A 21,141-nucleotide genomic window follows, 5' to 3' on the forward strand; every position below is an offset into this window, starting at 1 on the left:
GTGCACGGTGGGAGAGGCGCCGGATGTTGTGCCCCCAGTCCAAATAACCCCCCCCCCCCCCCTCAGGCAGCACTAGGAACCGCTGCTCAGGTGTAGTAGAGGGCAGAGGGGGGAGGAAATCGTATCGCCAGGGGAGGAGGGGGGGGTCTCCGCCGCTGCACAGACCGGCCGCTACCGCCAGTCCACCGCGACCTCGCAGCGGCCCGCCCAGCCGCCGATCCAGATCATCCGCTGCGGAGTGGGGGCCCCTAGCTGCCGACCCGCCGGCCTCCTCACCAGTCACCCCCAGGGCACCTCCACTCCCACGGCCTCCGGAGTCCCGATAGTCGGGGACCAGCCACTGCTCCAGCATCACGCCGGCTACGCCTCACTTCCGGTCCGCCTCTGCAAGTCGAGAGCCCCGGCTCCACTCGTGGCAGCAGGCCGCACGGCTCCGGGGCCCGAGTCGCCGCTCGGCAGTTCGCCACAGCCCCCAGACGATCGCCGAGGCTCCGCGGCGAGGTCCGACAGTCAGATGTGTCGGCTTTGGGCTCCTCGGGGTGAAGGAAACGAGGGATAAATTCAGGATATTGGATCGGCAGGACGGAGCTCACCTAAGCTGCGTCCGCCATGATCGCCGCCTTGGCCACGCCCCCCCTCCGCTTAAGTATTTTATTAGTAGAACCATGTTGAGGTAAAGAAGAGGGAAGGGTTTTAAGTTCTAAGGGAACCGCCAGATGGTCTGACCAGACCAGGGGAATAGGGGGGCCTACAGATAATCTGGGGTCATTGGAGAACACCCCATCAAGGATTTGGCCAGCCAGGTGGGTAGGGCTATTAACCACTGCACTCCTCTTCTCTCCCTCTGCTCTCTCTGTCCTTCACACTCTAGCTTTCACCTGTGCTTTGTCTTTTTGTTGCACATTTATTTTTTGTGCTTTGGCTTGTGTGCCCATTTTGTTGCATTTTCCTGTCTTTTATGTCAGTTTTTGTGCTCTTTCTTGTCTTTGACCTGCGTATTGTGCTCTTTCTTGTCTTTGATCTGTGCTATGTCTTTTGTGCTATGGCTTTTGTTGCTCTGTCCTATATTTGTGCTCGCTTTTGTGCTCTTTCTCATCTGCTTGTGCCTATATTTATGCCTATTCTTTTGCCCTGACTCATTTCTGCTGTCTACTTTTTTCCTTCTTCCTCCCCTGCTTCCCCCCTCGCTTCAGGGAGTCCTGCCACTTCCCACTCCCATACTTTTACCACTGGCTTCCCACCCCCTCTCTTTACCTGTTTCCCCCATGTCTTCCTCATGCCATCTTCCTCTGCAGATTCCTGGCCCTTCTTAGCCCCACTCTGCGCTCCTCCCCATCTAAGGACCTACTTAATGGCGACCCCTGTGGGACTACACAGCGGGAATGCCACTGGTGCCCCAAAGACAGGCCCATCTGCACCTGTCTGTGCCCAGAGCCACAGACCATGGCCTATCCAACCACCACCGCTACCCTTTATTTGACTTGCTAGTACACAACACCAGACGCTGACACAACTGCTGCCCGCATCATGCAGTTTGACCCTTCTCATGCGCTCACTGCTGCTTCTCGTGCAGCTTCACTTTTACTCCTACCACATAGCACACCTCACACATTATATCTTACATGCTCCTCAACAGCAGATATCCCTGCAAGGTCTGGGGCTTCATCGACATGCACTCCCTTGACATCCTCTTTCTCAACAAAACCTGGCAGAACCTGTCATCCACTCCAGCCTTTGTCGCAGCCATACCTTACGGATAAAAGACCAGAAGGAGGTGTCGTGATCATGCACAAAGACACCATCGCCTGCACAACTGCCACGGACGATCCCACCGCGATCATGGAACACATGCACTTCCGACTACATATCAGCCCCTCCACGACCATCTCTGGCACCATCGCGTGTTAACCGCCAGGATCTTGCACCACCTTCAGTTACTTCCTCACTGACTAATCACCATCAGATCCAACAACGTCTCATTGCTCGGCAATCTCAAAATTCATCTTGATGACCCAGTGGACCACAATGCCTCCACCCTCCCAGAGAGCCTCGACAACATACGACTCTCACAGCTCTTACATGGCCCTAGTCACATTGCTATTCAAAGCTCGACCCAGTCTTCACAGCAGCAACAAGATCACCTTCAGCCACTTCACCCAGCTCACATGGACAGAGCAATCGATCGTACACTTCTACATTAACACGCCCTACTTCAGAAAACCAAAACCAGCCATCAACATTAGTCGCAACTGGAAGAAAATAGCAGAGTCAGACTGGACTCACACAATCAGATCCAATCAGCCTATGCTCACAGGTGACCTCCAGAACGACCTAACAACTTTCAACACCTGAAACTCAGACTGTGCCAACGCCTGGAAGAAAATCAGGAATACAAGAACTCGCGCTGAAGCATGGTGGTACACAGAAGACCTAAGAGTCAATCAATCAATCAATCAATCAGTGACACTTATAGAGCGCGCTACATACCTGTAGGGTCTCAAGGCGCTGGGGGGGGGGGAGGGGGGGGGGGGATGCCGCTACTGCTCGAACAGCCAGGTCTTCAGCTTGGGTCAGGCGCAGGTCGGGAGGGAGGGAGTTCCAGGTCTTGGCGGCCAGGTAGGAGAAGGACCTTCCTCCTGTAGTCGCTCTTCGGATGCGTGGGACGGCGGCGAGGGCGTGGTTGGCTGATCGGAGGTGGCGTTTGGGAGCGTAGAAGTTGATCCGGCTGTTGAGGTAGCTCGGGCCTTGGGCGTGTAGGGCTTTGTGTGCGTGGGTGAGGAGGCGGAAGGTGATTCTTTTGTTGACGGGGAGCCAGTGAAGGTCTCTCAGATGTCCGGTGATGTGGCTGGTTCGTGGGATGTCGAGGATGAGTCTGGCTGAGGCGTTCTGGATCCGCTGGAGTCTCTTCTGGAGCTTGGCGGTGGTACCGGCGTAGAGGGCGTTGCCGTAGTCCAGTCGGCTGGTGACGAGGGCCTGGGTGACGGTCTTCCTGGTCTCGGTGGGGATCCACCGGAAGATCTTCCGTAGCATGCGTAGGATGTTGAAGCACGCCGAAGAGTCTCTAAACGTTATTGCAAACAACTAGAAAGAAAATGGAGAACTTGCCAAGATAACACCTCTAGAGATGCCTACAAATCCACACTCAGAAGGGACCACACCCAGATTAATGAAGCCAGGTAAGCTGCCCTCATGCGAAGACTAGAATTCTGCTCCAACTCTGGCAAAGACCTTTTTAACATCATCAGCGATTTCGCCAATCCAATGGCTACCACCAACACCATCACCCCTTCATAGGACATCTGAGAAGACCTTTGTGACTTCTTCCAAAACAAAATACTCAAGATCTATACCAACTTCGCATCCCAATCCACTCTAGAAGACATCATCATGCAACCTCCCACAGCAACCTGGAATGCCCATCTTGTGATAAACTGGAGCCCTCTCACCACAGAAGGCACTGCCGGAATTATGGAGACTGTCCATTCAGGGTCCCAAACAGACCTTGCCCTCACCATATGTACAACCTGGGAAGAACACTGTCCAGCTCCAACCTCCTTACAATCATCAACACCTCCGTCCTTAGCGGAACCTTCCCAGATAGCTGGAAACAACACGGAAAGCACTCTCCTGGTAGCAACAGACAACATCCGGTCCTTCATGGACAAAAGGGAAACCACCACTCTCATCCTGCCAAACCTTTCACCAGCCTTCCACATCATCTGCCATAGCAGATGATGTGGAAGCAGACTCCTGGACTCAGAAATTCTAGGGCTTGTCCTATCATGGAGTGCCTCCTTCCTCTCCAACAGAACTCAACAAGTCATACGCTCCCCATACACCTCTGAACACAAGAAGCGTGTCTGTGGAATCCCCCAGGGCTCCTCCCTCAGCTCAACCCTGTTCCACATGTACATGGCATCTCTATCCTGCACCATAAGAGCCGAGGGCATCATCATTGCTTCCTACTTTGATGATCCTCAAATTCCCCTTTCCCTCACCGACACAAATAACGCCACCAGGACCAATTTCACGTTCTGCATGTCCAACATGACTGACTGACTGACTGAAGTATTTGTAGAGCGCACGAATGCCGCGGCGTCTTGGCGCTCACTGGATGAGTGAGAACTGACTTAAACTCAACATGGACAAATGTCGTGATCTTCGGAAACGAGAGTTCCCCTTGGGTGGCTATCCAAACTAGGTCCTACCCCCACAGACTACACCAGAAGCCTCTGCATCATCCTAGAAGACAAACTCATGGTGAATAAACAGGTCAGCCCTGTGACAGCATCCAGCTACCTAACCCTCAGAATGCTTCCCAAAATTTTCAAATGGCTCCCCATTTACACAAGACGCGCGGTCACCCGAGCACTCTTAACCAGTAGGATAGACTACGGGAACGTACTCTAAATTGGCATCTCCAACCAGCTTATACAAATACTTAAGCCTATAGAAAACACCGAAGCCAGCCTCATCCCAGATGTCCCCAGAAGCGCTCACATCACTCTCTACGCCACTGAACTATATTGCCTACCCATCCAGGGGCATAGCTAATTCAAGCTGCTCAATCACTCCTACAAAGCCCCTCAAAAACACTGGATCAGCATACCTCAATGGCAGACTACAACTCTACCAACCTTTCAGACAGCTACACTCTACCTCTCACACGGATCCCCGGTATCTGCAGAAGCAAGCCAGGAGGGTGTTCCTTCTACTTTATCGCCGCCAAGAACTGGAATGAACTTCCTCAACAAATCAGTACAGCTCCTTCACTTCTCAACTTTCACAAGAAGACCTGGTTGTTTAACTAGAAGCACTGCACGACCTACGCTCTTGCTCCAGCACCGGGATACCCTTGCGAGTGATAAGCTTCCTTTTTCAAACTATGCACTGTAAGCTTGGTTTCCAGCTATCATCCAGCTGTGGTCCAGCTCGTCACCCGCAAGAGACAGAATACACATAATGCATAGACTAATACAACACAGAGCGCTGCCTGTCTAATTAACCATCTACTCTTGGAAGATTCATGACCGTTCCTGACAACACATTGACCTCTTCAACCATACATGCAACACCCAAATACTTAAACATGAAGAACAAAGCAAAACATACTACATGTGTAGCAGAAAGGTGATCCGTGAATCAAAAGAGATAGTGTTCCTAAAAAGGAGAGAGAGGAAGTAGCTAGGTTGGAGATACAACATCCCAGAGAATCCTTACGATTTTTTTCTTGGTGCCCTCACACATCCAAATGATGTCATGCTTCATCATAGGTCATGCTCCTTGTCGGGCCGACACTGCAACACCTGACAGGCCCCGCAAGAGGGTGCTTTGTCAGAGATCTTTTATAAATGTTTGCCGTAATGATGCATGTGAGGACATGGAATGTGTAGGGTGGGATGAGTGCAGATAAAGTGTAAAGTGAATTAAAACGGACTAAGAAGTACCAGAATAACTAATATGATGGTCCTCTAAGCAGAGATAAAAACAATGATGAAAGGGCTTCCATGAGGGCTCAATGGACCAAGATAGCCGGAGGTGTACATGCGGTCAGGTCGACATGTTTCATGCCTAACTGTCCCACTGGATCCTGGCGTTTCTTCAGGACCCTATGACACAAAAGAGGGCCTGAGGAAATGCAAAGACCAGTAGGGGGCAACTCCGCTTTTCAGAAACCAAAACCAATAAAAGGCCCCAGGATCTAGAAGATGTGGAAGAGTGCTTAGGAGGTGTCCCTTTTAAAAGACAGTTTCCCTCACCCACCCAAAGATGGCATGCTTCATCATAGCGTAACCTTCTCGCTTTATGAACCTGGTCATAGTGTGGGCTACAACCCCCTCTCTGAGAAAGAGGATCTCAGGGATGTTTTCAGTGTTAGAAAGAGGTATCCTAAAACCTGTGGATGAACATGGTGGGATGAAGAGTGAAAAGAAGGAAAGCGTAAGTTAAGTAACATTAACTCCAAGGTACACCGTTAACTTTATTAGGATGTCCTTTGGCCAAAGATTAAAATCAAACTGCGACAGGAGGGTATTCAACCGGTCATATATACATGAAATTCGACATGTTTCAGCCTAATACCCTCCTGTGGCGGCTTTCTTCAGGACCAACGTGAAAAAATGTGTAGCATGTGCAGTGTCCTACTACAAAAGATGACAGACACTGATCTCTTCGTTCACGAGCTTTATTGCATGCTTCTTATCGAGCCCCTGTCCCTACTCTATCTGCTCCTATCCTGTCCAGTCTCCTCCTCTTCTTTCCACCCCACTAACTCCGCCCACCCAGCTACTAGAATGCTGACCACATAACAGCATGGCTCAAGTAGAAAACATACTAAATCTCCCCTGGCCTCTCCTTCTTGGCATCGACCTTGATGCTTTGTTGGTATTGGACTATAATCACTAGAACATTGGTCTGAATCTGACTTTGAGTATCCTGAACCATCACCTCGCCCCTGTTGACTGAATTCTGGGGGTTTGTAGTCATCAGAGGTGTAAGTGTAAACCTTTTCGTGGGAGAAACTTTTTGATTTTATCTGAAAGTAAATTCTCTTTGTAGTTCTTATTGGTCTTGTTTGTTTCTTCAGTATACTTTTTGAAGAGAGTGGCTGACATGAAAACGACTATCTCAGCCACTTTCTTCAAGAAGAATACTGAAGAAACAAACCAGACCAAAAAGGACTACAAAGAGAATTTACATTCATCTAAAATCAAAAAGTTTCAAAAGGATCTGGCACGGTTCTCCCCCGAAAACGACCCCTCTTCAGTAAGGTTCAGCACTCTCTGTACATTACCACATTTCCCTTCCCCAGGTGTAAGCACAGCTCAGTGCGGTAAAAGTTAGGGAGAGGATGTGGAGTTGGGGCCAGAGCTGCTGACTTTGGAACTGGGGAACAGAGTTCGAGTCTTGGTGTCGGCTTAACGTCCTGTGATTCTGGGCAAATCACGTAATCTCCCTGCGCCAACAAAAATATGACTGTCATTGTGTAATGTAAATGGTGCTCTTGTAAAGCGCTCCGATACCTTCAGGTCGAGTTCACACTATATACGAACTGCAAACCAAAAACAATAACTCTGCTCAGGCTAATTCTCTTAGGGGCTGGTGTACCCCCAGCACCTCTGGTTTCCTTTATCAACTCTCCTGACCCTACAACTCAGATTGTTTCATCAGCTCCATCCATCAGTTGGATCCTCCAAAAGAACAGCTCGGTGTTGATTACGGGCTCGTTTTTGACTTTTATTCAAGATCTTCTCGGGGTATCCCCGGTTTTTCAGTTTAATTGTAAGATCTTGAGCCTGTTGTTTGTAATTGTCCAACTCGCTGCAATTTCTGCGCAGCCGTAGGTATTGTCCGTACGGTAAGTTTTCCCGCAGTGGTCTCGGATGGAAGCTCTCAAATCGGAGTACATTATTTTTTGCAGTGGGTTTATGATGAGTGACAGTTGACAGCTTTCCATTGGCTTTTGTTATGGTGAGATCCAGGAAGACCAAGGAGTTATGGTCCTTCACATAGGTGAATTTCAGATGATCATCCAATGTGTTGATCCAGTTGAAGAAGGATACTAAGGTATCTTCACTGCCTTTCCAAATGGCCAGCACGTCGTCTATATATCTTCTCCAAAGTAAGATATTATAGCTGTAAGGATTATGCTGGTTGAGAATGAATTTTTCTTCAAAATCGTGTACATACAGGCCTGCTACGCTAGGAGCAAAAGTACTGCCCATAGATGTACCACCCGTCTGGAGAAAGATCTTATCTTCATACTGGAAGTAGTTTCTCTTTAGAGCCAATCTTGCACATTCCAAAATGAACTCTCTTGGGGTTCTATACGTCCATTCTTCTTTGTCAAGAGCCTTTTTGAGCACCTCCAGAGTGGCATCCTGAGGGATGCTCGTATATAAGCTCTCAATATCGAAACTTACCAGGATAGTGTCATCATCTATGGTAAGTTGGTCCAGGAGTCGTAGTACGCTTTTAGTATCCTGCAAATAAGTACTTGTTTTTTGTACCATGGTTTTAAAGAAGAAATCACAAAAACAAGATAAGGGTTCGAGAAGTGAACCTATCCCTGAAACAATAGGTCTGCCAGGCGGTGGTATTTTGTTCTTGTGCATCTTTGGGAGCGTGTAAAAGTAGGGAATCCTGCCTTCACTTTTACACAAAAAATCGGCCTCTTGTTTAGAGAGGTATCCTTCTGCTTCTCCATGTTCCACTAGTGAAGTGATCTCAGTCCTGAGATCATCTGTGGGATCCACTGGTAGTCTTCGATAATTCCTGTGATCCCCTAGTAGTCTTAGACACTCGGTCTGGTAAGCTGATTTGTCAAGGATAACTATCCCTCCGCCTTTGTCAGCGGGTTTGATGATAATGGTATCCGAATTCTGTAGGTTGTCAAGTGCAATTCTCTCCTGTTTGGTAAGGTTAGTAAAGGATTTCTTTGGGGACACTTTTTCCACCTCGTTGAAGACCGCCTGCTCAAAAGTGGAGACTTCAACTGGGACCGTATGTGGTGGTGGCATAAATGTGGATTTGTTCCGTAGCCCTGTCTCATTGGTATCAGTACTCTCCTCTGTGATGGTTTTCTTTTCAAAGAAGGCGTTGAGTCTCAGTTTTCTGAAAAAAGAAGCTAGTTCACAATGGAGCTTGAATTTATCCAAATTTGCGGTTGGTACAAAACCTAACCCTTTGTTAAGCACTGATTCCTCGTCTTTGCTGAGGGGTCTGGTAGAGAGGTTTGTTATTAAGTTCTCCGATTGCTCGGTCCTGCCTGTTGAGCTTTGTTCCTGTTCTGGTTGGTGCTCGAATCGTCCGGTGCCCAAGTATATCCAGATAGCAAAGAAAGAATGGGAGGAGAAATTCTGGGACGATTTGCTGGCAGCTAGCAAAGGTAAAGCGCCAGGGGGTTTGGGAAATTGATAGGATCCCGTAGTAGACCCGATGATACCCTGAGGACCTGTACTATTCCATCTCAGAGCTGGTTTCTCCATTTCGAGGCCTTATATTCAGCAATAGAAGGGCCCCTAAATGAGCCAGCTGCATTTCCCTTTTCGATGGAGGCTAGCACCCTTGGTCTGTTTACACCGCGGGAGGTTGAGAACGCCATTAAGACCGTGGTCCCATTGAAAGCTGCTGGCCCGGATGGGCTCCCAGGGGATTTACTGCAGGCCTACCCATCTGACTGGGGTCTTATGATCTCGGCCCTCTTGAATGCCATCTTGGAGGGTGTCCCGATCCCAGAATCATGGAGAGGGGCAGTGGTAGTCCCCATTTACAAAAAGGGTAGTAGAGACATCCCAGGGAATTATAGGCCAATAAGCCTGATTGACTCCACACAAAAAGATGCCGGAAAAGTCATCCTGGGGAGAATCCTCCAATGGGTGGATGAGAACCAAGTTCTATCGGACTTCCAAGCAGGCTTTCGCTCAGGAACAGGCACAATCGAGCAGGTCTTTAGGTTAACACTCCTCTACTGGAAGGTGGTGGAACTTGGCAAGGGCGGTCTCTATTTGGCTTTCATTGACTTGAAGACTGCCTTTGACCTAGTTCCCAGGGAGGAACTTTGGAGGGTTCTCCACGGTCTGGGCCTGCCCCCGTATATCCTGTTTCTCCTCACCAAACTTCACATGAACAACTTTGCCCAGGTTCGTTGGGGGAGAAATGGCGAAACAACAGATAGGATCCCGGTTTGTAGGGGTGTTAGACAGGGCTGCGTGTTAGCTCCCACACTCTTTTCCCTTTATGTAAATGGTGTGGTGGAGCATCTGCTACAGGAACCTGCGGACGCACCCTGCCTGGGGGGTGTGCGGACCCCAACATTGTTGTTCGCGGATGACACTCTCCTAATTTCGAAGACCCCCCCCAGGGGCTCCAGAAGTTGTTGACCCGTTTTCAGGACTTTTGTGTAACCAGAGGGCTGGTGATAAACGTAGAAAAAACGAATTATTTGATACTACGCCCACCAAGGAAACTAGGTCGTCCTCCCACCCCGAACTCGGTCCCACTGGAGAAAGTGTCTGAATTTGATTATTTGGGTCTACGGGTGAACGACAAAATGAGTTGGTCTTCCCACATCGATAAGATGGTTCTCTGCCACAAAAGGGTAGGGGGTGCCTTACTAAAGGAATATCATGCATCCTCCAGATCTTCAGTGGTGCCTGTAATCGAGATCTACAAGCCTAGGGGGGTCACTTCTGCCCTTTATGGCGCGGAGCTATGTAGTCACTCTAATTTGGATTCCTTATCCAAGGCCGAAAACAAGCTCCTGAAGGACCTCCTAGCTCTCCCCTCGAGCACCCCTACAGTTCCGGTGCTATTGGACTTGGGTTGTAGAAGTATCAAAGACCAGGCCCGACTTCGCCCATTGCTCCTATGGTCCCGCATATGGAGGGTCCCGGAACTAAAATCCTACGCTGAGGGCTTATCAGAAGTAATGAACATGGGGGGCTGGAATAAGATCAAGTGGTTGAGGGACACAAAAAACCTTTTGGGGGAACTGGGCCTAGGAGACTGTTGGACCGCAAGATCTGCTCCTCCCAAGGCAGTCCTCAAAAAACTATATTGGGACTGGGTCTCTTGCCAACTAATTCGAAATCCACATCACTGTAATTCGACTGCAGTGTTCCTCAGAATAAAGGATGTGGTATCATACGAACCCTACAAGGACTTAATTACTATGCCAGCGGATAGGGCCCTCTACTTCAAGTTTAGAGTTGGCACTCTCCCGCTTGGAGCAATTGTTTCTAAGTGGAAGTCCCATGCTCATTTATCCCCCTTTTGTGCACGCTGCCCAGCCAGGCCCGAGACGGTGGCACATGTACTTTTTGAGTGTCCAGACTATATCCACCCAAGGAGATACTGGCTGAAACCCCTCTTCAAACGTTTGGGAACACGCATGCATTCGGTGGCTCTCCGAATTCTATTGACTGATACCTCCCCTTTTATAGTTTGTAGTGTCTCCAAATTTTTTAAACGTTGCTGGTTGATACGTTGTAATAGATTGTCTATATCAGTTTAATCTCTTTTTAGCTAATTTATTCTAGGGGGTCCCCTAAAATTGTATCCTCTTAAAATGTATGACATACTTGCACTTTTTGTAATGTTGTTTTTATAATGTATGTTATGCTTGTAAGATGTCTTTGCATATCGAATAAAGCTTTCAACCAACCAACGTTAAAATCATATAGCGTTGCCCTTCTGTTGGTCATATAATACAATGAAATTATAAAAAAATTGAAACTGGAGGCAGCAATTTGCTCTGTTTGTGACCTTTCGCTCGGATTTTGGCCTCTATTTCTGAAACAATAGCCTGTTTTTCGTAAAAAGCTGCATCATTGCCAGCAGAGAGTTCAGCGGAAAGGCGCCCTTAAGGTGCTTGTAGCCAAGAAGCTGGATAGGGAAAGTATTATTTCACTGGGCAGTGGGAAAAATGGGTGGAATGTTGTTGTTGTGGTGTGAAGACGGGGTGTCCTAGATGCCATTTCTCCACAACTAACCAGGAAATTATTTCTCCAATGGAGATATGGAACCCTTCCCCTAGCATCGTTCACAGCATCCTGGTCTTCTCGTTCCTCTTCAGAAAGTTGCCCGGCTTGTGGACATTCAAAGGAGAATGACGTTCATGTTGTCTTCTTTTGCAGGGGGTACGAAAGGAGTAGGAAATATTGGCTAGTACCCTTGCTCAGGAACTTGGGATTCAGAACTTTTCTACCCGCATATAGAGTCCTAAAGACAGACCTATCCCCCACTTTAGTATTTGCTCTATCTAAATTTTTAACCTCCATGTGGTATGCTCGATGTCGCCGTGTAAAAATGATGTGTTAGAAAATCTGAAGTCCTGAGACAGTCCCAAAATTGTGCTACATTTTTAAACTCCAGTTTTTATCTTGATCACTAATGTTGTTTAATATGCTTTTTAAATTTCGTATAAGATTGAATGTAAATCTTTTATGATCTTGTGATCGAAATAAAGATTAAGTAAGAATGTATTTAAATCCGTTTTTTATGCTGATTATATTGAGAACCTGTTTAGGTACATTTCGTATTCTGTCATTCTTGTGGTATGAAAGGTTTCCCAGCAGTGTTAGAACCGGCAGTCTATACCAAGGCCCCAAGAGCCGGGTACCCCAGACCCCGGCAGTGCAGAGCCCGCCTCTCCAGGGCTGGATTGTGTCCTTACTGTTTCCAGTTCTAGGAAATGTTGTTTAATCTGTCTACAGAAGGCCGTCGAGGAGCGGGAGTGAAAGGGCTGTGTATAGGGTGAAGGGTCTTGAGCAGTAGAAATGGAGAGGGTTCCAAGGCTGAGGGGTGGTGCTGCTGTGAGTAGTCAGTCACTGGGTGGCTTGTAGTTGGTTCTGTTATTGTCTGGCTGCTGACCTCTGACCTCTGTTTGTCTCTTGCAGCTGCGGTGACCCTGGATCCGGACACTGCTCATCGGAACCTCGTCCTGTTCGAGAGTGGAAGGAGCGTGAGGACGGGAGACAGAGCACAGGATCTGCCTGACACGCCCCAGAGATTCACTAAACACATCTTTGTCCTGGGGATAGAGAGGCTGAGCTCCGGGAGGCATTACTGGGAGGTGGAGGTGGGGGACAAGACGAGCTGGACCCTGGGGGTGTGTGACGAGGCTGCGAGCAGGAAGGGAGCGATCACACTATCACCTAAGGATGGATACTGGACAGTGGTGCTCAGTGGTGGTAAATACTTCTCTATCACCTCCCCTCCCACCCCCCTGACCCCCCGTGCGCCCCCCAGGGCTGTGGGTCTCTTCCTGGACTATGAGGCGGGCAGGCTCTCGCTGTACAATGTGGATGACCGGTCTCTGCTCTTCACCTTCTCCGGGGCCTCCTTCCCCCGCACCCTGCGACCCTTCTTCTGTCCAGAGCCTAACAATGGAGGGAGGAATGCGGGGGCGCTGCGGATCCGGCCGGTGACTGGAGGGGATTGAGAGCCACAGACTGCAGCGCAGGTGAGAGAGCCGCGTATAATGTAAACTAACCTCAGTTAGGGAACCGTGCATATTATCATTCAAAGCGCAGTGATATCACAGTCACCTGCTCCTGCACGCAAGAAGCAGGCAGCCAACTAAGCATCGCTTATTTTTGCTGCAGACAACAGTTCAGGAAGAAGAAACCAACCCAGTCTTGTTGCTGGAGCACAAACACTAGCGTACCCGTGTCCAAAGGTCACAATCACACTCCTTTGGGCACATACGGAGCGAGTCTTGAAATCTGCCTCCGCGGCCTGATGGAAAACAATCTGATGCTGTCACTGAATGTTACTTCTGGAGGAAGGAGGAGGTCGCCACTGCGACCCCTGCCACTTTGCTTGTGACCCCTGGCTCCCATTAACGTTGTCCGGACACAGCAGTTCAGCCGGTCTAGCCCTTAGATTAACAAGCATCGGCAAAAGCCAACATGTTTCGCCCATGCAAGACCTATTGCCGTTGTCAGTTTTATAAAGTGTTGCCCAGCGGCACAGAGTGCTGCCAACATGGCTTAAAGTAAATACAAATAAAAGTGGTACGGCGCTGGCAACGCTGGCCGCACCATAGCTTTTGTTTTTGTTTACTCTAAGCCTTGTTGGACAGCAGCTGCTGCTATGCAGCATCTTAATATTAAAAAAAACACAGACGATTACGCCAAATAGCTGGTCGATGTGTGACTGTACAAAGCCGGTGAAAAGACCAGCAGCAACTATCTAAATAATATATACTTTGGAAGTGGCATCTGGTTATTAGATGGTTGTCAATTCTTTATAAATCAATGCCTGTTCATGGGACCTGACCTGGTGTGCGGAAACAAGTTGTCGAATACTGCGTGTGGAATGAATGCTTGTATCTTTCTGTGTTGTGGGTGTGTTGGGTATACTTGTGTATGGGCTGTGTGGATTGAGTATTTTGTGAATATAATTGTTTATGATATTTCCCATTTCTACGTTTGCAGTTAACTGATTGACAATTCTGGTTTGTGTCCTTCGAAAGAAACTGATGAATTATAACTTAAATCTCCATCTCAGCCACTGAAAATATCTGCACACACATCAGCCTTAGACCTTTTCAGTGAGGAGCACACAGCGTTGTACACATTCTGCAAGAGGCACTTTGAATTGGAGCCTTTCAACCAAAGCTTTTGAGTTTCAAACAAATGACGAGAGTGAGAGAGGGACCAGGGCCTGCTGCAGGTTCCCACCAACACGCTTGACTTTAAAAGGCGACTCTATTAGCTTTCAGTCGCCTAACTATCCATGTTTCGATGTGAATAAAAAAAAAATATCAAAAAGATGTCTTAGTGCTGGTGAAGAAATCTCACAGTATTTAAGAATATAAACACAAGTAATCACAAATTGTTGGGAGCCTCACTTTAGCATTGTGGCTACATCAAACAGGTTCAATTCACATTGGAAATATTGCGTTGAATCTAGTGCAGTGGTAAAACCAAGGGCGTAGCTACCATAGATGCAGCAGGTGCAGTGCACTGGGGCACCTTGAACCCTGACAATGCTACACTGTATTGCCGTGACAGCAGTCAATGGGTCCATTCTTGCACCAAGGCCCATGGAAGGGACTTTCACAGCATAGCATTTGGCTGCATAGTCCTTCCATAGACGGTCAGGGGGGAAACAACCTTTACAACGCAACTTTAACACCGCACTACCATTACAACAAAACTTTTACAACGCAACATCCATTACAACGCATGACACTACAACGCACACCACTACAACGCATGCCATTACAACGCATGCCATTACAACGCATGCCATTACAACGCATACCATTACAACGCATACCATTACAACGCATACCATTACAACGCATAGCATTACAACGCATAGCATAACAACACATAGTACCCTTACACTATCCAACACTTACCCTACTGTTGCACCCCCTGGAGTTAGAATAGTAATTTTTACCCCTACACTATCCAACACTTACCCTACTGTTGCACCCCCTGGAGTTAGAATAGTAATTTTTACCCCTACACTATCCAGCACTTACCCTACTGTAGCACCCCCTGGAGTTAGAATAGTAATTTTTACCACTACACTATCCAATACTTACCTTATATGCAATGTAATGTTATGCGCTGTAATGGTATGCGTTGTAAATGTAGCATGCGTTGTAGTGGAATGCGTTGTAAAGGTAGTTTCAAAGAATTCGTTGTAATGGCATGCGTTGTAATGGTATGCGTTGTAATGAAAGAATGAATGAATGGCGTTTTTATACCGTGCAAAACTTAGCCCCAAGGGGCATCAAGGCGCAATACGGACAGACATGGAAGGTCCAGACTCCAGATAACTAGACCAAAGGCCATTGGGAGAGCAAGAATCTAGTATGCTTGAGAAAAAAGCCAGGTCTTGAGAAGTTTTTTGAAAATTGCCAAGGAGGATTGACTGGTAAGCTCAAGGGGAAGGGAGTTCCACAGTTTGGGAGCCAAGGTGGAAAAGGCTCTACCTCTCCATCTAACCTTACCAAACCTAGGGACTACCAGCCTATTCTTTGAAGATGAACGAAGCGTTCTAATGGGGGTGTAGGCACACAAAAGAGATCTAATGCTTTCAGATCCTGAGCCATGGATAGCACCATGGGCCAGACAGAGAATTTTGAAGGAGATCCTAGATGGAATCGAAAGCCAATGAAGGTCCCTTCTGGCCATTGTTGCAGACGTTCTTCTAGGAAGGCTTAGAACCAATCTGGCTGCCGCATTTTGCACCATTTGGAGGCGATGGATAGAGCCCTTATTGATGCCGCCATAAAGGGCATTACAATAATCTAGCCTCGATAGTACTAGGCCAGCTGTTGCTTGTTTCCGGGCTGCCAAGGACAGGTAAGGGGCAATTTTCTTTAAGATTCTAATGGTGCCACAGCAAGTAGACACTGTCCTATTTACTTGGGGGTCAATGGAAAGGGCGGGGTCAATTTGTACTCCAAGGTTCTTAGCAATAGGAGTGGGAGTCGGACAATCTCCCAGGGATGGAGGCCACCAGTCCTTTGACCAGAGATCTTGGCTCCCTCCGAAGACCATAACTTTGTTTTTTTCGCCGTTTAATTTTAAAAAATTACACGTCATCCAATTGGAGACTACCTCCATACAAGCTCTAAACTTGGAGGCGAATCTCACAGACTGGCTGGGTGATGGATACCAAGATCTGTGTATCATCAGCATATGACAGCACTTCCAGGCCAAAGGATCTTACCACCTGTACAAGTGGGGTAACATAGATGTTAAACAGTAAAGGGCTCAATGGGGAGCCCTGAAGAACCCCACATTGCACCTTTTGGGGATCGGAGAGGAAGTTGCCAATTTTTACTCTCTGCTCCCTGTGATGGAGAAAGGAGGAGAGCAAACTGAGGGCAGAGCCTCTTAATCCGATATCCTTGAGTCTGGAGATCAGTATTGACGGGGACATGGTGTCAAAAGCTGCTGTGAGATCTAATAACACAAGCAGCGACGGATGTCCCTTGTCAACCTCAGATCGAATTTTGTTTGTCACAACAGTGAGGGCAGACTCAGTGCTGTGAGCTGATCGAAAGCCGTGCTGGGAGCTATCAAGCATGTTGGAATTTTCAATATAGGTGGGCAGATGTTGATTTATGTAAGATTCCAGAATCTTGGCTGGGGCCGGGAGTAAGGAGATAGGACGGTAATTCTTCAAGATCCCTGGATCTAAGGAGGGTTTTTTAAGCAAAGGCCTAACAATGGCGGTTTTCTAGGAAGAGGGAAAGATACCCTCTTGGATCACCAAGTTCATAACTTCCAGTAGCGGGGGAAGCACCGACCCTCTGCAAGTTTTTAAGATTTTTTATTGTGTTCAAATCTTTTTTATTAAGCAGTAACAAAATTGAGGGCATCAATAAAGCATCGTTATACATACAAACATGTTGGAGTGGTGCCGAAATCAGTCATGGGTCAAAACATATAAAATGATAAATGAATAAAGAATAAAGAGTAAAGAATAAATTATAAAATCGTACCAATTAAGACAATAATCACTGTACCGTTCTAAAAAAGAAGTGATAATAATTTAGAAAACAATAAACAATCAGCATCGCATTATTACTATTGCATATTGCCTTCCATCTATAGCTAGGCATGAAATGTCATGCAGTACCTCGTCATCCTTGCACATTACGTCTCTGGTTATTATGCTCATTCTGTGCTGAAGTTACCCCATGGAATAACTAAGTATTATGTTTGTCGGATAGTACCTTATGGTGGGTCGAAGGTGAAGGAGGAGGAAGCCTGGTCTAAGGAGGACCACAACTTGTTGTTGCTGACCTGCCATGGTGATGTGTGTAGAGCAGGGTTGTCAGTGCCCCTGATGCAGGACAGCCATTCCCTCCAGGCATTGAAAGAGACCTCTGTCGCTGCTTTCCAGTTGCATAGGATCACCTTGCACGCCAGTGTTAGTAAGAGGTCTAGAAGCTGGCGGTCATGGTCTCCCTTTAGTGTCGGGTCTATGGCTCCCAGGATAACATAAGTGAATTCCCTTGTGGGATGTATGTCAAATATGTGTCCAATATAATCAAATATCTTGGTCCAATATGTGTGAAGCAAGGGGCAGTTAAATAACATGTGTGGGAGATCACCATCATCCGAAGAGCAGTTCCAGCATGTCGGTGTATCTCGTAGGCCAGCCTTATGTAGTCTCTGTGGGGTCCCGAATGTCCTGTTGAGTATCATGTACTTATTCTGCGACAGTATCGGTGAAACCTTGTGTGTGAGTGCCGATGCATGTATCCTGATCCAGTCTATGTCTATACCAGTGTTGTTTGCTTCTGCCTGTGGAAAAAGGTAGGGCTAGGACCTTTCTCAAGATTTGCCCGGCGCTAACCGCCCTTGTACCATTCAAAATTTACCAAGCAATGAGGCAGGCGCCGGAGACCAGAAGGCAGGAAACAGAAGTTTTATTCCGACGGAGCAGAACACATCAGATCAGACAACAAGGTATCGTCTCGAGGTGCTCTAACAGCCTCTCGGAGGCCTGGCCTCTTATACACTGGTTTATGGCATGTGACCTTCCTTTACTACAATCAGAACTTTGTAAAGCAAGGAAAAGACATCCCCGTAATCCTAGTGTCAATCCCACCCCCATATACCTTCACAATAGAGGTCCTCAACCTGCTGATAAGAGGAGGGGGCCATCACGCAGCTGAGTGTTCCGTCGAGTCTTAGGATGTGTGCGCCTGATCATATCACAGGGGGGTGGGGAGGCCTGGATCAATAGAGGGTCCTTTGAAGGAGAGCGACCTCATACAATAAAGGGCAGTAAATGATATCTCCCGGCTTAGGCAATGGCCTCGGACCTGTGTGGACAGTCGGACACGGGGTGAGGGGCCATCAATGGAGTGGTATTCATGCTGCGTGGACAATCCAGCGCAGGAGGGAGGTTTATCAACAGAGGGGCATTCATGGGAGGAGAGGAGGTGTTGGTCAGGCGCTGGCGTGACTCCCAAGGACAGGGTCATGCAGAAGGGTCATGCTCATAAGGAGGAGGGAGGGGGAGCCAGGGTGCGCGGAGGATGCTTGCTGGGTCAGAGGGGCGCGCTGGCGATCGATCGTGGACAGGGAGACCATGATATCTAAAATGGCTGCCGTGCACGTAGTACATAGGTGACCTAGAATGGCTGCCGTGCACGTAGTACATAGGTGACAAGCTGGCGCAGATGATGTTCAGATCGCAAATTAAAATTCCACAGTCCTCCCTTTTAACATGTCTCGCCAACTTGTCAGTTTGGATTTATCCCCATAAGGCCACGTATTTCTACTTCATAGAGGGGGCTCATGTGCTCATTTCGGAAGTCCAAAGTCTTTGGGCACATACAGTTAGAAACAAGGCCGCACAAAGGTGGCAGACATTGGATACCTAAGCAACACCCACATAATATTACAACAGGTATCAGCACGAAGGAAAACAACTTCCAACCCCAATTCTTCAAAGTGTCCCAAAACCAGCTCCCAAGCGACCATCCTTCTTGTTCTTGGTGAACCTCTGAGGAAAGTCTGTGGAGGTGTTCAATGGCTTTGCAGACTGAAGGCGAGTTGTCAGGCACGTATGTGCAGCAGCTGGATCCGATGATGCGGCATGCTCCTCCTCGGTCGGCTAGGACCACGTCTAAGACAAGGCGGTTTTGGAGGGTCACAAGGCGGACCGCCTGAAGCTCCGCCGTGTTGTTGGCGAGGATGCCAGCCGTGATGTTGATCGTTGTTTCTACATCCTGGGTCAGGTGTCGGATAGCGCGGCTGTTTGCCATTGGGCCCCACAGGGGAACAAGTCCTTTTGCAGCATCTAGGAACTGTGCTCCGGTGGAGTCGGTGTGTCCAATGTCATCTGCACGCCTCTGCCGGTGATGGTTGGCAGGGGCTACATATGTGGGTGGAAGAACGAAGGCAATGTAACAGGCGCCCTTCCAACCTCTCGGGAGCCAGGTGTAAGCTTTGGTGCCACACACAAAGTACATATTCGGAGAAGCAACAAAGGAAGGGGGGTCAACTGAGTCCAATGTTCTGGTGATTCGGCAGGCACTGTGACCCACCAGCTGCGTTCCATGGCCTTCGAGACACACAAGACCTGTGACATTGATAACAGACAGGGCCACAGTCAGAGTAGCGGTAGTTTGTTTTTGCAGATGAGAGAAGGTGGTCCTGGCTGGGTTGTGGAGCACCTGTACTTCGACTCGTTCTTTAGCAGGAATGTCTTTAAGGAAGGTGGCGCCCGTAAGCGCTGGACACAGAGCAACAGAGGTCCTTTCGGTTTTGTTCAGCCAGAACCCAGAGTAGAAGTGCGACACTGTCCGGCTGGAGGTGGCGTTGTCCTTGTGGCTCTCTTGCATGAGGATCAGCCAGGCGAGGCAGGAGCCGTGAACTGAGAAAGGAGAAGGAATGAAGGGGATGGAGTGTCCTGTAGCATGCGGGAGCAACCCGCAGATCCAGCAGTTCGTAGCATTTGCAGCAAGGTTGTGTTGGTGCAACAGTTGTACGAAGGAATTGTTCCAGAATTCCCTGCGCCTTTCTCGGAGCTGAGGCGACAGAGAGATTAGGTGATGCTCGTTCAGGGGTGTTGGCTGTGCAGTAGGGAGCAATGCCTCATGAGCCGGTGTGCTTTCCTCCAGAATCCAGAAGGAGGTCATGAGGAGGAGGCAGAAGAGGAAGACAATGAAGAGTGCGATTGTCTTTGATTTGTGCAAGTTGTCAGTCTTTGGATTTCTATACTGGGTATTTCCTGTTGCTTCCATCATCTTCTTATCTGGCGCTTCCATCATCTTCTTATCTGGCGCTTCCATCACCTTCAAGGGGGCTCGGTAGCGGGCAGAACCACAGACTTCGTTTAGCTTCTCTCCCGGCAACCCTTGATTGTGTTTAGGTCACCGTTCTGAGATTTAACTTAGTCCGTGGCCTACTTAGCCGAAACTCCCTCCTTTCGACGCAGGAAATACCCTTCTCTGGATGGCACAGTGGGATCAGAGAATTTTGCAAGTTCGAGTGCCTCAGTATCGGGATAACAGTCCAATATCGGTCGGTCTTTGCTCAGGAGCTCTTCTTGGGTGCTGACGTTTTCTGTCGTGGTTAGGTTTGCAGGGACCTTCCGACAATGATGCGCGTGCAGCCAGTGCTTCTTCCCCTCCACTCAGAGTGCCGTTCGGGTGGTGATCAGCACTTGCCAGGGGCCCGTCCACCGAGGTTCCAGACTCTTGGTTCGCTGGAAATTTCGTATCAGCACGAAATCTCCCGGTTGGATGTCATGGCCGGGGCCCCTGGAAGCATCGGGGATGGCTTGCTGCACCTGTTGATGAATGACAGACAACGTTTTGGTTAACTTGCACAAATAATCAGATAGTAGGACGTCTGGGACGTCATGAATGGAGGTCGGTTTGGGAGCAGTCCAGAGGTTCATCGGTCGCCCAAACACGACCTCGTAGGGGGTCAAATGGTGCTTGGTGGGGGTGGAGCGCATCGATAACAAAGCCAGCGGGAGGGCATCCGGCCAGTTAAGTCCAGTGGTGGCCACTATTTTTGCCAGTTTCAGCTTCAGTGTGGCATTATGGCGTTCCACTAGACCGGCGGATTGGGGGTGGAAGACCGCATGAAATCGTTGCTTCACCCCCAACCCCTTTAGGATTAATTGGATAACCTCAGCTAT

General features: G+C 48.5%; 1 protein-coding gene across 2 annotated transcripts in view; it reads left to right on the top strand.

The window, feature by feature from the left end:
* LOC147717624 (E3 ubiquitin-protein ligase TRIM39-like) overlaps positions 1 to 21,141 on the top strand; it is a 686,221-nt gene that overhangs the window by 114,914 nt on the left and 550,166 nt on the right. For both annotated transcript variants that reach the window (XM_086924417.1, XM_086924418.1), the window contains exon 7: positions 12,399 to 12,964. In XM_086924417.1, the coding sequence (XP_086780543.1) occupies positions 12,399 to 12,943 (545 nt within the window). In that variant the 3' untranslated portion in view covers positions 12,944 to 12,964. The remainder of the gene's footprint in view (positions 1 to 12,398; positions 12,965 to 21,141) is intronic.

Source organism: Lissotriton vulgaris, chromosome 5, assembly GCF_964263255.1.
Source record: "Lissotriton vulgaris chromosome 5, aLisVul1.2, whole genome shotgun sequence".
NCBI lineage: Eukaryota > Metazoa > Chordata > Amphibia > Caudata > Salamandridae > Lissotriton > Lissotriton vulgaris.